The 16336-nt window shown below is 41.5% G+C and overlaps 1 protein-coding gene across 1 annotated transcript in view; it reads left to right on the forward strand.

The window, feature by feature from the left end:
- IL20RB (interleukin 20 receptor subunit beta) overlaps window positions 1-15498 on the forward strand; it is a 243646-nt gene extending 228148 nt beyond the window's left edge. Inside the window, exons 6-7 of the mRNA XM_086943914.1 lie at window positions 7352-7497; window positions 8488-15498. Coding sequence (XP_086800040.1) covers window positions 7352-7497; window positions 8488-8625 — 284 coding nt within the window. The 3' untranslated portion in view covers window positions 8626-15498. The remainder of the gene's footprint in view (window positions 1-7351; window positions 7498-8487) is intronic.
- The last annotated feature ends 838 nt before the right edge of the window (window positions 15499-16336 follow it).

Here is a 16336-nt window from a genome sequence, read left to right on the forward strand (position 1 = left end):
CCTAGTTACAACAACTTGCTTTAGGAGGCACGTTGTTGAACTGGTGTTGGATTTTAAGTCCAACACCTTCCCTACTGTTGCGTAGACTGGAGTTGGAATAGTAAATTATGCTATTCCAAAGTCTAGCACCTCTCTAAGGCAAGTCGTTGTAACAACTTGCATGGTAAAGGAGCATGTGGTAACTTCACAGTCGGGGAAGTAACTGCACTGTAAAGGCATGCTTGGTAAATGCTTGGGGGGTTCTGTCATACAACCGTTCTATACATTACAGTTTTGCTGTTCTAATTACAAAATGTTTATGTTGCAAAGCAAATATTATTTCAACTAAAAAGAACACCAACAAAGTCTTGTATTTTCATACAAGGACCATAAATAGGAAAGGAATGTTTGAGATGGTCATTATTATACATCCCCTCATCTGATCACTTAATTTGGATAGGTTCCATTCTATAAGTCATGCACCCTGTACAAATCCCAGCCCATGTCTGGTGGTAAGCGTTACATTGTACTGGAAATGCATCCTCGATTAAGGCGGACATTTGTTAAGTGGATTTGTGGTGCATTGATGGAGAGGTTTTGGGCACATATGATGCCTGTGATGTCTGGAAGGATTGAGACTCCGCCAAAGTATGTAATGCTAGTAATGTAAACATGCATGTGGTGCCACAGATGGTGATGAAACAAACTTTAGAGTGTGGGTGCTGGCCAGCAGCGTCTGCTCAGTAGTATTTTAGAAGTTTGGAAAAATCATTGTGTTAGCAAACAAGCAAATGCACCAAATGAGTCAAACCCATTCAGCAGCATATGTGGAGGAATATTGTATCCCCAAAAGTCTGCTTGTACAAGCGAGACACGTGGTTCTTTTGGAAGAACATATTCAAGAATATATTGGTAAATGTGGTACATTATGGTATCGCTATTGATAGTGAGCTCTATCTAAATAATGGCGTCTTAATGATCGCTCTGTTTCAATAGTTTTTTCTAACTTCTGATGGTCATTTCAGAAGACTGATCTGATCAGGATTTCCTGATCTCTACCATTGAAGCTTCAATAATCTCATGCAAATTGGAAACTCGGAATACATTACAGGGAAATAAATGTGCAACTGTGAAAATTTTGGCCACCTAGAACATAGAGTTCCGGCAACAATCCACATCATAAAGGGAAATACAGCACACATGGTATAAATATACATCCATAGTACTACTGTCTGTACAGTAGTGCCCTTCAGGATATCATGCAATCAAATAGAGTTCCTAAAAATATAAGGCCCCAGCAATGAACAAAGCTTCATGTGGAACTTAATATGATCTTGGAATTAACAGCTAGATTCATGCATCGCATATTTGCGAGGAATTGCATTTGAGGAATCTCTATTAGAGATTCCTTAAATGCAATTCATTAACCAATTTTAAATTGCGAATTCGCAATATTTGGCCGCTATTTACCAAGTCAAGTCTGACTTCGTGGTAAATAGCGAAAAAATAGACAAATGCACTTTAGTGCATTTTCCTCTGTTATATGTTACACACACACATGTCCTTTGGACATGTGTGTGCACAACACCTGTGTAAATTTGCATTTCAGGGGTGCTACAGGGTGTCAGAGTCAGAGTCAAAAACACTTTATTCGATTAATTTAAAATCATAAAAGTATGCTATACATCCAATATTGATCACAGGAATAAAAAAATTTATATAGAAAACTTTAAAACAAGAGACATTATATACAAATTTTCAATAGTAATCAAAATATATGTACAAACATTTTTATACAGCTACATCATATTTACACTGGCTATAGATTCCTTCAAGTTTTTCAGTGCATTTACACAGATTGTACTAATGAGTTTGCTAAATGATCTATTTACAGTTATATTTACAGATCTATATTACAATCAATTTATAGCACTACCCTGACAGGGCGTACAAACTTTTACAGGGAGCTAAATCAAATAGTCGGTTATAGGCCCATAGGAATGAATGGGGAGTTATTCCTTATTTGCGATTAGCAATTTGCTAATCGCAAATAAGGAATGTGTAGGAATTGCAATTTATTTAGCGATTCCTACATGAATCACGTTTTGCAAGTCCTTAATAGCGATTCCTTAATAATCGCTATTAAGGACTCGCAAAACAGCTCTTTGATGAATCTAGCCGATTGTTTGGTAGAAAGAAGTCTTCACCATACTATTGAGAGTTGCATAACACTATGCATCACATTCATTTCAACATTTCATCCATGTTACCTAAAAGCATTTAGACTAATACATATTTGTGACGATGCTCAAGTCATTTGTTTTTTTGTATGGTCTGTTAATTTCATCTGATAAGGTCCAAATAAAATGCTCAATCTGCTGAACGAATAATGTGCTCCTTCTATAAGATTCTACAATTACTTTACTCTTGTTAATACACAGATCCATGACACAACAAAAAGTAATGGGAGTAATTCCTAATTAACCCCTGGTAGTCTAACCAATGGCAATCACTAGGGGTAGCAATCCAACCCATTGTTCTCTTGTCCAAAAAGCCACCTTAGATTAGCCCCAGTGATATGCAAATCCACGTTGGTCCTGCTGCAATGGAAACAGTCCAACCCGAATTGCCAAGCCAGGTCCTCCCTGAAGCAGAGCAAGCAACCCAGGACTAGTTGAATCTTTCAGGTTGGAATGCAACCCTGAGCGATTGCCCGTGGTTAGACTATTTTCAATCATTTCCCTCAATACTGTATTTGATGCAATTCCTTTAGTGGCCTAGGGTGTGCCCAGATGTGGGTCCTGTTCTCATTGCGCCTCGGGAGCCGAACTGCATCTGAGTGAAAAGCCCAACAAGGTCAATACCGGTGTTGGGCTGCTTGTATTCTGGTTCAATGAGGAGCTGGCTTGGCAAAAAGAAAGGGGGACACACAACGGCGGACCTCTTAACCACACCTAAACACAGTTCCCGTTAGTGTAGTTTGGTGCACTCTAATTCCAATATCAGCCGTTGTGTGATATTGCTGCAGAGCAGAGTAATACTTGAGAAGAAAAAATGGAATGGTGTACTCACAGAGAGACAGATCAACACATTTTCAAGCCCATCTTTTAGGAAACTTCTTCCTTTATTTAAATCCAATTTTATAATATAAGATCAAAAAACCAAAACATCCAGACAATGCATTTCGTTCAAACTCAATTGAACTTCATCAGGGCTTTTTCTTATTACTTGTTTTACATCAGTCAATAGTTTGCATGTTTAGATGGTCGTGGATGGCATTTAATCTAATGTGGCCTTCTGCATCCAATCTGACAGGCTCTTATGATAAGTTCCAAAAGAAGTAGGGGTTATCAGAACAGCAACACCAGGATCAGTTTCGGGAACACCCCTTCCACATCCGGCCTGCCTTGGCAGTTCAGGCTGGACTGCTCTTATGTGAGCTGGACCATAGCTAGCTTGCATATGATTGAGTCTAATTTAAGGTGGCCGATTGGGTAAAACGCCATTGGCTTAAAAAGCTACCCTGAGTGATTGTCAGTCGTTAACTATTTGCAAGATTTCCTCCATCACTTTTGGTGAGTTTGAATACAGATGCCCACTCATGTATCTGCCATAGATGCTATTAAGACAATCTAGTAGTTATGCTCTAAAGTCCTATATACATGCAAAGCCCCACTCTAAATACAGTCTGAAAGAACTCTATTTTTGCTAACATCAAGACTCAGAGCTATAATCATAATAATAGCGTTATTCTGTTAACGCTTAGACTCATTCAGTGTTATATTCCTAATAAAGTAGATTTGCACAGACCTATGCCCCTAATACATCCCAGACTCAGAACTCTGCACATTTTTTAATTGTGACAGAGTTACAGAAATGAGGGAGCATTATGAGCACTGCAAACAATATATATTATTTTCATATTTGGGAACTTCTAGACCTTTGAGTGTTCACCCTCTGATATTGCTCTCTATATACCACTGTATCATTATTACTTATAAGATGAGAGTGGATCATTTGAAGTCACAACGGCTCTCACATAGTGTTCTGGATACTGTTACTGGCATACATTACTAGTTGTTTTTTCCAAAAAGACCACACCAATGTTAAAGGATGTAAAAATTCAACCTTCAGGATTCCCAAGTGTCAGCACTTCAGTAAGAAATGCACAATTTAATATCAAGTGCTTCAAAATGTGGCATTTGGTTATATTCCAAAAATTTATTCTTGCCCCCCCCCCCCCCCCCCCCCCAACTATTTTTGTCTACTTACTCCAGAAACCTTGTCTTGGACATGCACTTGTTTGAATTATTAAGAACCACCTACGTAGTTACCAAGCCAGTGAAGAGCAGATTTGAACCCCACCTCCCAAAACCAGCAAAGTGCCATTTAATGATATGACCCACAATAACACAAACATAAGGAGCTCTCAGTATTACTGTTTCCTAAACTAATACACCCCATTAGAGTTGGTGTGGCTACCAGTCAGGCTGATTTTAAGTTGTCCATTGTTCCTCCACATAATATTACTGGGTACAAAAATATCAGGCCTAGGTTTACCAGGTACGGAAATATATTCAGTAAAAACACTGGGGCTCTGAGGCAGGCATCGTGCATAGACACAATCCGGAACCCACATGAGCCCCTCCTACAGCACCGGGGAAGCATGCATGACTCCCCCCAGCAGTCCCTAAACCTACATCCACACCCTTCTATGGCATCACACAGAAACTAATGGTGCCTGCATGCTCACATTTACCACTGATAAGAGCAGCTGGTAAATATAAGTCTATCAGTCCCTGAAATCGAAGAAAACCTTTGTCTTTCACACTGGTGTTTGCAGGTCTGAATGGTTATTATCGAATTCAGGGACTAAAACTTGAAATTGCTTTAAACTCAAGGGGAGATTCTGGCTCCAATTGTTAAGTCCGCCCTCTGTATCTCCCCACAGAGTTTGCAGCCAACTTGTGGCCATGGCCAAAAGCAGAGGAACTAATTTGCAATAATATCCATTCAAGTTCCTCAGAAATGGATCGGAGTACACCTAAATAATTCTAAAATAAATTAGAAGAGGCGTATAGATTCAAAGGAAGCAATTATCAAAAACTCTAATATCAAATTGAAATCTGTGTAAGAAAATCCTACTTATACCACCCAAAATTATTCCAAACGAAATTCGAAAAGTCGAAGGGAATCAAAGGAAGCAAATATCACAAACTCAAAAATCAAATATAACTCTGTGTAAGAAAATCCAACTTATACCAACTCAGGCTATATAGACACCCCATTAAGGCACCTTTATGGTAAAATGCACTGTATTAACATTGCCAGTCAACTAGTAAGAATGGCAAGAACCAGAGCAGATTCCTTAAAAACAAATAAACCTGCTGTTCCAGGACCTGCTGCAAAGTTTCTACATGGCTTTCACAGTGAGAAACCCACTTGCCACAGGTGTACGTCTGTTGCAATATTAAGTACTGAATATTATAGTACAGCATAACAAAACATAGCACAACGTGATCTATGCCAAAAGTGTGTAAGTTCAAAGATAGGCATGCTAAAAGAAACACTGTATTGAAGAAACCAGGTAATCCACTTTGTAAGACAGTAACACAGTGGTTTGCCTATGCTGTCATGAAGTAGACTCACTCGTGGGCCTGACCTTGTGTTAATTGCAACTGCAGAGAATAAGATAGTCACAATAATAATAATACATCAGAATAATACTAATCTAAGTACATCATGTAAATAAAATGCATTTATTTTAGTTTGGCCTTGCTTTTGATTCTGCAAGAAATGATTGTTCACATCATGCTTTAGCACTAGGAGTCAATGGAACTCCTTTAATTTTCAAAGCGACACAAAGATCTTTAAATGCTAGTATATTTTAGGTTTGCAACTATCAACTATATTTCCTTTACCACCTCATGGAGCGAGTAACAAAAGGCCATCTGCTTTTCATACAAATGGGAACTTATAACTGCTTGATAAATAAAAATAGGCAATAATTTTCAGGTATCAGTTTTTCCATTTGACTTGCTGAAATGCGGTGGTGCGTCAGCATATTCCAAATACTACAGAAAAAAAACATTTTATTAGGCTTCCTCCCTGCCATTGTCTTGCAGAACTCTCCTCAGAATTTCTGTGTGTGCTGTAGCACCTGCTGCACCCCTAATTCCAGGGCCCGGACACTGGACATAATTGTTGACTCAACTGACAATGCGATAGTGAGACTTGAGGTGTGTATGAGGTGTAAATAAGCTGGATGAAGGGCACCATCTTTGATGTTAAAAGGGGGTTTATTGATGGTGGGTGGAATATATGTGCACTACAGTTTGTGTGGTGAAGGGCCTTGGTGTGTGTCACAGGTGTGTTGCACGCGACGAGGCCTTTAACGGGGTGCTGTAGGTCACTCCCCTGCCCAAACACTAGGGCTTATTGAGGTAGTAGTAAAACTATCCCATTTATATATGATATGAAGAGGTATTAAAAAGAAAATAGTAGAAAATTGGAAAAATCGCACACATCGACATTAAACAGCAACCTCTTGGATGTTTTTTCCAAACACAAAAGAAACCTGTAGTGATATTTCATTTTTTGTCTCAGAAAGTCAAAGGAAGAAACATTGTATTCCATAAACATAGCCGTAGGCCACTTTTTAGGTCAAACACTCTAAAATCAATACTGCCCTGAATAAAACTGAATTTTTTCACGTTGAGATACATTTTTATCATATGCTCGCCTAGTTTGTTTTTCCAAAGACTTATTTGAATATCTATGTTATCCTTTTCATTGCATCGTTCCCTGATTTCAGTACTACGTCCACAAAGACTTACCACTGTTATCCTGTTTAAGGGGAAAAAAGATACTCAAGATCATAATGTGATCAGGCGTAATGACACAAAATCCTTCCGCCAAATTACTTTGTTTAATCTGTACTCATTATTGTCCTATGTCTAGTGAAAAAACGTGCCCAATGTTTTATATCTCTTTTTCTAGATGTATAATGCCGTTACTGTTAATTAGTCTGTTTGTGCTATTATTAATGCAGATATTTATGGATCCAAATTGTGACATAGTATATGTTTGCTTTCTGTTTTTAGAATGATTTCCATTATGGTTCTCACATTAATGCTAGCAAATTCATAATACTTCATGTCCCCTTTTATATCAGGGCTTCGAGATTAGTAAATAAAAAAATACAGATTATTTCTGGTGCATCATTTAAGAGTGATGCTGGATTGATTAATTCCAAATATTGGTTCCTCTGATTCATGTTGAACATTGTACTGCATGGATCTGTAAAAATGGGAATGGTTTGCACTGTCTAAACCAACTCCTGCGAGACTCACCTCAAAATATTTCTTCCCAGGTTCCACAGACCCTGTGCTGACCATTGGACTTCTGTCACTCTTTGCGTTCATCGGGGCTATCGTCGTACTGCCATTCTTGGGATGGAAGGCACATCAGATGTTGCGATACAGCTGCTGCCCGACTGTCATCATGCCAGAAACCTTGGTAACTTATTTTTCTTCCTGACCCCTAGAGATGTATTACCGCCATTTTAGAGACACCCTTGTAGGCTGTTGAGAGTCTACTGATGTTAGACTGGCTGGACAAGGAACTGTCGAAGCTCAACATCTGATACATCCGCTCCTTAATTTTATTTCACGACAGCCCAGAGCAAGTGTGCATCCCAGCTTTGCCATTCATGGCTCAATTCCATATCTGCTGAATCCTTTGTGGCACCTCGATCATTCCAGTATTTATATGTAATCCTGAATTTCGCCACTCAGCGCTTGCGTATATTTCACGCCCAAGTTACCAAACCACTTGAAGGAGGTAATTGATTTGTATCTGAGAAACATTGTTGGCAAAACTGATTGCTGGGCCCTTCATCAAAGTAGTTCATTTGTTAAAGTGCACAGGGGCCCTCTGTGGCAGAGTGTGAACATGGCAGTCCCTGTGGGTCTCGGGGAATTAATATTGCCTGTACCCTGCCATGGCAGCCAGGTATAGGTGAATCTGCTCCTGCTGCTCCAGGGTAAAGGTATGTGTCATGCACTACCCGCGTAAACTTTGTAGCGCTTCATGGGCTTAGCAACAACCACCTGTCATATGAGAGTATGGCTCAGATTTTCCCAGGGTTTCTGTGAATTTGAGAATAACTAGAAAGCATATGTTCTGAAGCTGATCTTAAGCTGGTATTTATCCCTTTTAATGTCTTTGCACATGCTCCTGTGGCCCTGCTACATCAATCTACCTCAGGATACTGCCTGGTATTTCCATTGTCTAGAATGGGCATATGGCATCCATCTGACTGTAGCCTCACATTGCAGCAAGGACTGGAAAATCCAATGGGTTAGAGATGGTGAAGGCGCGACAATCAGTTAAAAGAATTTATATTCCCACATTAAGCAGCACATTCTAAAATGTCATAAGGAGGAGTAAGTGGTTCTTAGAGTCCTGTGAGGAGTCTTAATCTCTTGTCTTTTACCTCTTTTGCAGGCTGTTACTGATTCTCCGCGGAAGTTAATCTGTCCAAAAAGCTCTCCCTTAGAAGAGTATGTGGACAAATGCACTGTGACGGTAGAGGTTGCTGCCTCGGATGAACTGCGCCACCTGTATATGCAAAAAACACTGTAAAATCAAATTGGACGTTTTTGCAATGGCTGATTTTTGTTGCATCAATAGTGTTAAAGGACTACTGTTCAATATCAGAGTCGGCAGGGAGGAGCATCTGAGCACACCCCCTGTGGCATCTCGGAGCCTACACACGGCCCAACCCTCCTGGATATGCTTCTACCATCTACATGTTGGAGCTTACAGAGTCCTGATTACTGGGTGGAGGTGCTCCCTGGAGTGATATCAGATCGGCAACATAGATGAAACTAAGCTTTTTATTGAGACTATGATTATATTATTGACAGAGGCTCATGGACACATGGTGAGGACTTCTGTACTATCTTGAGACATGCAGTCGAGCTCTTTCATATAGACCACCAGCTTTACATTACACTTCCTCCCAGTAACTTCAAATCTTGAAAGATTTCCTTTTAGGTTAGGAATGGTAAGACCTCCAAGCGGCAAAGGAGTGGTGATGAACACACTTAAGCTTTTCGACTCACATGAAACAAGGCATGAACATGGAGATCTATTTACATTTAGCTGTCTCTCTGAATTAGCTAATGTGTTTTAATTTGTTTGATGGTTTTCCTACTACACCAGACCATGCAGGAAAATGAATGTCAGCTGACACAGAGAGTAGAGAAATCAGAGGGTGGCTTGGACCCTGATAACTACCTATTTTATATTGGTACTCAGTTGGCCAAGACTGAGTTAACTATAATGCACTGATCAAGTTAAAGATCGTACCTGTTGACCACCTTACGGTTAAAGGTGTAGGCTTAGTGCAGGTTAAAAAAAAAAGTAGTGTGTGTGAAATGTGTGAGTGTGATTTACATGCAAGTGTATAATGATGTAAATATTTTAACTGGAGTGGGAGTGTGTGCTAAGGATTACCTCAGAAAAAGTATTTTTCACATGTTGACCATAAAGAACAACCAAGAGCATGTCATGAGTCTGGACTGCCTTGGATTTGAGGGAATGGGTGAAATAGCCCCTATCCACAGCTAGTGTCAGATCAGCAGGACTAGCCAATGGAGCTGGAAAAACAACATGTCCTTCAAAACCCAGCTAGGTCAGGCCTGCAGAGCTCATCCTGTCCATACTGGTTGTAAGAAACTAAGTTCTTGATTGATTGGGGGAGGGGAGGGGCTTCTCAAATAACCACAGTCCTTGTCTAGATGACCTACAAAAGTCACTAAATTAACCTGTGCTTAAGCCTCTGGTAGCTTGGCACAAGCAAAGTCATGCTTAACTAAGAGACAAAGTGTAAAGTAATAATGCAGCACACCAACAGTAATAGACATGACAACACAACAGAAGAAAAATCCCAAACCAATAAAAAAATCGAGCAAATTGTAATACATAAAATAGGATGACAAACATCCAATCATTAAAATTGAAAACATTGTATTTTAAAGGTTTAAGTAAAAATGGCACCAAGAAGCAGTAATTGCTATCTATCTGTATCTGGTCATGGTGGACTGAGACAAAGTCACAAATTTAGGCCAACAGCGATGGAGCGCAGGCTGGGCATAAGAAGAAGCTTGGCAACCTTATGTCCTTGGTGTGAGGTCTGCATGGCATTGCTATGTGAGGCTTCACGTTGGTTCAGGGATGTTCAGCTATGCAGGGGGGCTTTGCTTCGCTCAGTTTCAGTTCCATTAAAGGTTTTAGCTGTGCGGCAAGGCTTTGCTGGGCTTTCTGCCATTTGGAATCGGTTCTGAAAAAGCTTGCAGCATGACTTTGCAGGGCATTGTGTTTGTTCCGAGGAAGGTTTCAGCTGTGCAGTGATGCTTTGCGTTGTTTGGGCCGGTTCCGATGATGCTTGAAGCTGTGCAGTAGGGCTTCTGGATGCTCTATGTCAGCTTCAATGAATCTTTCAGCTGTGCAGTAAAGCTTTGCAGGGCTTCACATTGGATTTATTGGAACCATCAGTTAGGCTTGGCGGAGTTTTCTGGGATGTCAGCCAAGGGTCCAGGACCTGGAGAGGCACCTCTTGGGGTTCAAAAAAATCACTCCAGCAGAGGTCAACAATGCTCAGGCAGATCCAGTTACAGATCCAGGCAGGGCCAATTCCAGCAGGTCAGCTAGGCAGTTGCAGGGGGGGCTCTGGAGCTTGTTGTGTCCCTGTAGCTCAGACCAAGAGGTCAACCAGCTAACCCTTGGAGTCACTGAGGTAGCCTGGCATGAAGGAAGGAGGTCCAATCTCCCATCCAGACAGCATGACAGGCCTTATTCAGCGAGACAGTCTTAGGGTACAAGGCAGGCCTCAAGTAGCAGGGCATCCCTCTGGGGAGCAAGGCAGGCCTCAAGTAGCAGGGCATCCCTCTGGGGAGCAAGGCAAGCCTCAAGCAGCAGGGCAGTCCTCTGAAAAATAAGACAGTCTTTACTCTGCAATGAGCGCAGGCCCACGAGTGTACTAAAGTGAGATTCTGAGGGTCCGCTATTTATACCCGCTGCCAGCCTTAGTAGTGGGAAAAACATCCTGGTCTGCCCCACATCTCTTTCTGGAAAGTGCTTTCCTCCCCTGCCAAGGCTCCAGGAAGTCTAGGGTGAAAAAAGACTAGTGTTTTGTGTGTGCTGGAGTCAGCAAGTGGGGCAGAGAACAGGTCCCAGGATGCTTGTTTCCGGTCCAGGGAAGACTTGGCTTGGCAGTTCGAGCTGGACTGTTCCCAGGAGAAAGGGGTCAAGACTTATTTGCATACGGCTGGGTCTGAACTGGGGCGGCGAAAAGAGCTAAAGAATGATGATGGATTCAACCCAGATCTGTGACTGGGGGTGAGAGTCTGAAAAGTTTCAGCACTCCGTCCATCATCTCCGTGTGTTTGCTTCATCTGCCCTTGGTTGGCAGGGTATGGCCAGACGTGGGTCCTTGCTCACTTTGCCACTTGATTAAAGCTAGCCTGGCTGCTGAGGGGCGTTACCTCGAAACCGGTTCCAGGAGGCTTGTTTCTGGTCCAGGGAAGTCCTGGCTTGGCAGTTCAGGCTGGACTGTTCCCATGAAGAACAGGGTCAAGACTGATTTGTATATGGCTGGGTCTGAACTGGGGTCACAAAGTGAGCTAAAGAACGATGATGGATTCAACCCAGATCTGTGACTGGGGGTGTGTCTGAAACATTTCAGCAATCCGTCCATCATCCCCTTGTGTTTGCCTTGGTCCACTATTTATACCTGGTATCAGCCTTAGAAGTGGGAGAACAAAGCAAACACAAGGAGATGATGGACAGAGCGCTGAAACTTTTTGCCTTAGAAGTGGGAAAGCATCATGGCGTATCCCCACATCTTTTTCTGAAAAGTGCTTTCCTCCCCTGCTAAGGCTCCAGGAAGTCTAGGGTTACAAAAAGACTAGTGTTTTATGTGTGCTGGAGGCAGTCCTTATGGTAGTGCAAGTGGGGCAGGGAACAGCTCTGTCCCATCCATCCTGCCCACACATAAGCCCTATTGTCTCACTGTGTGAGAGGAACATACAAAGCCTAACAGCAGGGTGATGTGACTCTGGACACTGGCAGTAGGCAACAAATGGTTAGGACAAAAAAGTGTCAACTTTCTCAAAGTGCCATTTTCAGAATTGTGACTTAAAATCTGACTTTAACATTCAATAGGATTTAAAATGACAATTCATTTGAGACCAAACATCCCGAACAAAAGTTAGCACTTATTAATTGTAATTAGGTAACCCAATGTTATTCAATATGAGAGGTTGGTGTTACAGTAGTGAAAAACGAATTTAGGAGTTTTTCCACTACCAGTACATGTAAAACTTAAAAACCCATGCCTTACTTTTTAAATACAATGCACCCTGCCCTATGGGCCGTTTAGGGCCTACCCTAGGGGTGAATTCTATGTTTTAAAAAGGAAGGTAGGGCCTGGTGACCGGTTTCTTTTTGCAGGTTCAAATGACAGTTTAAAACTGAACTACAGGCTGCAGTGGCCGGACTGAGACATGTTTTTAAAAAGGCTACTTTAGTGAGTGACACAGTCACTGCTGCAAGCCCTTGGTACTCGTGATACCTGTAGAAAAGCTTTATTCGAGTTATACTCATAAAAGCACAACATACATATATATAAAAACATCACACTTAGTCAAAGCATTTCATCCAATACATTAAAACAGTTGCGCAAGCTTAATCATTGTAAAACAAAAAGGTATACAAGTTAAAACATAGTCAAGAAACATTAGGAGAAATAGAAAGAGCTCTCCGCCTGATGGACCAAGCCCACCCCAGGTACTTTGCTATTCCCATGACAATAGGCTCCTCAGAGGTAGTACAAATAATTCTCTGCGCCTCAGCTGCACTGGATGTCCCAAGGTTTTTACAGGTAGGGGTTAACCAGACCCTTCTTGGGGAGGCATAAGCCTTACAAGCAAATAGGAAGTGTCCCACACTTTCGTTGGTTGCGCCGCACGCTGGGCAGCACTGGGTATTCAAACTCTTCCACCTGCCTGTTAGATCTCTCAACGGGAGGGAACCAGATCTTAATTGGAAGAACAACTTTCTGTCCATAGGAACAGTTATACTGTCCCAGTAATTTTCTAGTACAGGACACATTTTACTTTCCAGAAAGCGACCTCCCATTGAGTCAGATTTAACCCCTCTCCAGAGCCTCACGTCTATCCATTCCCAATATAGCGCTTTTAGTGTATTTTTACTTGGGAATATTTCCCCCGACGGATTGTCCCAAAGGTTGGAAAGACCTAGTTCACCTAGCAATACCCTTAGGTTTTTCAGCCACACTAGGGACTTACAAGTAAATTAAATATGCTAATTTGGTGTAAGCCAATTGTACCATATTTTGAGAGAGTACAAGCATTTTTGCACTGTGAGCAGTTATAAAGTGCACAGAGTACTAAAATACAACAAAAAAGGGTTTAGAAAACAGGAGGAGTGAAGACAAAACGTATGGGGGTGACCCTGCAGAGAGGGCCAAATTCAACAGTGGTGCTGGGTGAGTTCATACTGTGTTTCCCTCAAGGAAAGGGAAAAATGTCCTGCAGGATTTGGACATTGATACAAGTGCCTTATGCGTAAAGTCACCCAAGTAAGCACGCTAGCAAAGGACTGCTCAGGATCCCTGCATCAGTATACAGGAGGGAGCAGGATAGAAACCAGTCAAAACATGCATTATTCAACTTCTGGAAGTATTTCTGGAAACAAGCCAGTCTACATATTGTGAAGTGAACTGTAAATCGTCATAGGAGAAACTAGGGCCTGTTTTAGATTTGTGTGGTGATGGAAAAACTACTTTCTGTAAGAAATGCATGATACTTAGATTAATCCATTGGCAGAGTGTCCTCCACCAGGCATCTGGTTATGGAGGAAATTCCTCCAATAGAATTTCCCTCAGGTTCAAATTTTTTCCAAAATCTGGGAGTTTTCCATTACCACCAAATTCTAAATCGGATCTGAGATGCCAACTAATCATCAAACGTGAACTGTACAGTACCCATCTGTAAAACCTGGTTCCTTAGTAGGAACAATATTCATGAATGACCAACACATACGTCAGAAGATTTAGCAAAGAATTCAAAAGAAAATCCCAGATGGAAATGAAGTATAATTCTGTGCTGAGAGAAATCCATCAGAAATCTCAAAAAAGTGTCAAAGTATGTGTAATTGCCAAACTCATGATCCATAATTTAAGAATAGGCTGTGTTTTATCTAAATCTACCTCAGCAACAATATTCCATTCATCATTATGCATTGTTTATTGTTAGTAAATAATGATCTTATTGTGTATTTCATTGGAGACAAATACTAATAGTAAAATGCTATTTTATAACCAGCTTAAAGCCTTTCATTTGTGGTTTTTTAATACAATAACTCAACTCAATGAGGAGCCCTTGAAGTACCTTGAAGATGCAGAGTATGCAAAGGCATCTTATGTTTGTCTCCGTCGTAAAGAAAGTACCTTTTTTGAGACCAAGGGTTCCTATTGTCATGTAAGTGTTTTTGTAGTTGTTTTTCACTAAACAATGTTGTAGGAGTTAGTTGTCCATTGCCCTTACTGACTCAGTATTTCCCTTCTGCATGAAAGTGGGAAATTAGAAACACTCACTGCAGCAGAGCACTGAAATATGATGCGCTGCATGAAGGGGCTAACACAGCACATTGCTATAGCTACAGAGATTGGCCTACTGCTGGTGTCATCCCCTGTGCTGGTGCGCAAACAGGCTGCATTGTGCCATCGAAACCTCGCTCCATGGTGCAGAGGAGAGCGTGCACTGTGTTGCATAGAATTTGTCCTGGAGGCATATCCCTCCAGTATAAATTCTTATTCTTAAACAATTGCAGAAGGGTCAGATGGATTTGATGTGTTTTTTGCACGTCAGCACACGTGTGATTCATCAGTTTCTGTCGGAAAACAACAAATTCCACTTCTTTTCACTGCTTTCACTTGACATTCATTTTTGATTTAAAGTCTGGTCAGGCTAAGTTAGTTGATAGGGCTGTGCATCAAAACCTGCGGGTGTTTTATGCTGAACTGTCCCAGCAGTGAACATGTGTCGCAAAGCGGTACAACCACCTTTTGCTCTGGATACTATATCACAGTTGCTGCTGCTTTTCATCTCGCTTGCACCAGTGCAAAGTCTTAGTCAGTTTAAGCCCTAATTTGATAATGTGGTTGAGGGCCCCAGAGGGAAACTGGAGTGAGAGGAGAAGAGAGAACACTCAGTAAGGGTCCACTCATGTTGCAAGACAAGGCCAGGGTAGTAACACTACACCTCAAATGACCAATTCTATGGAAAATCATCCTTCCAGTACTGCACGTTTTTTAGCCTGGTAATTTGGAGTAACATGTAGAATGGGAAATTACTGCATGTGTCTATGCTTTTACCCTATGGTATTTCTGTTCAAAACTTCACATAAATAAATTATTAAATAAATAAATATGTTCCCTATTACCTGGCTTTGTACTAGGAATGTATTTAATCTCTTTTTCGTAGGAGCAGCTCTGGCCAGCTTTAACCATAGAAATGTGTAATTCTGTTTAGTCTGGAAATGGGAGTTTATGGCACGTTACATATTTGAAATAAATATTTCATAACAAAGATTGGAATAAAAATGATTTTAAAAGGTAGAAGATGATAAAGAGTGGGAAAATGGAATAAGAACAAAATGTTACAGATAAAAAGATGAAATTAAAAGTGGATCTCGCTTATTTGAAAGTGCAACCATAAGTGTTACACATGCTAAGGAAATGAAAGAAAGAAAGATCAGGACAGCAGAAGCTCCTCCGCTTGGTGGAGGAGCGTCGCCCCACCTGCCAGCAGCCCAAAAAAACGAAAAATAATATGATAATAAACTCCTGTTTATTATTGTTTTATTTTTTTCTCAGAGCTGAGGCTTGGGACGGGGCCAGGGTAGTGGCAGTCTGGAGGGGGAGTGTTGAGCACTGCCTTCACTGCGTGGCCAAACCCACATGGGCAGGGAAACCCTCTCCAACCCCAGCTGCATTGCTGGGTTGGAGAGAGCAGCCACAGGATCCCAGTTTGTGTGGGAGCGCAAATCAACTGCGTAGACGCTGCTTTCAGCAGCATGAAAGCAGCGTCAGGATTGGCCGCAGTGCACTCTGGGAGGCTGTGCCTGGAGAAGCAAGGAGCGCAATGCACTGAGCAGATAAGTGGGGGGTTTTTGGCCCTCCGTCCCCGTTCTCCACCTCACCCCTACCCAGCCAATCTGTCAACTCGCCTGCCGCAACTGATTCAGATTAAAGAAACGTTTGGAA

Source organism: Lissotriton vulgaris, chromosome 11, assembly GCF_964263255.1.
Source record: "Lissotriton vulgaris chromosome 11, aLisVul1.2, whole genome shotgun sequence".
Lineage (NCBI taxonomy): Eukaryota > Metazoa > Chordata > Amphibia > Caudata > Salamandridae > Lissotriton > Lissotriton vulgaris.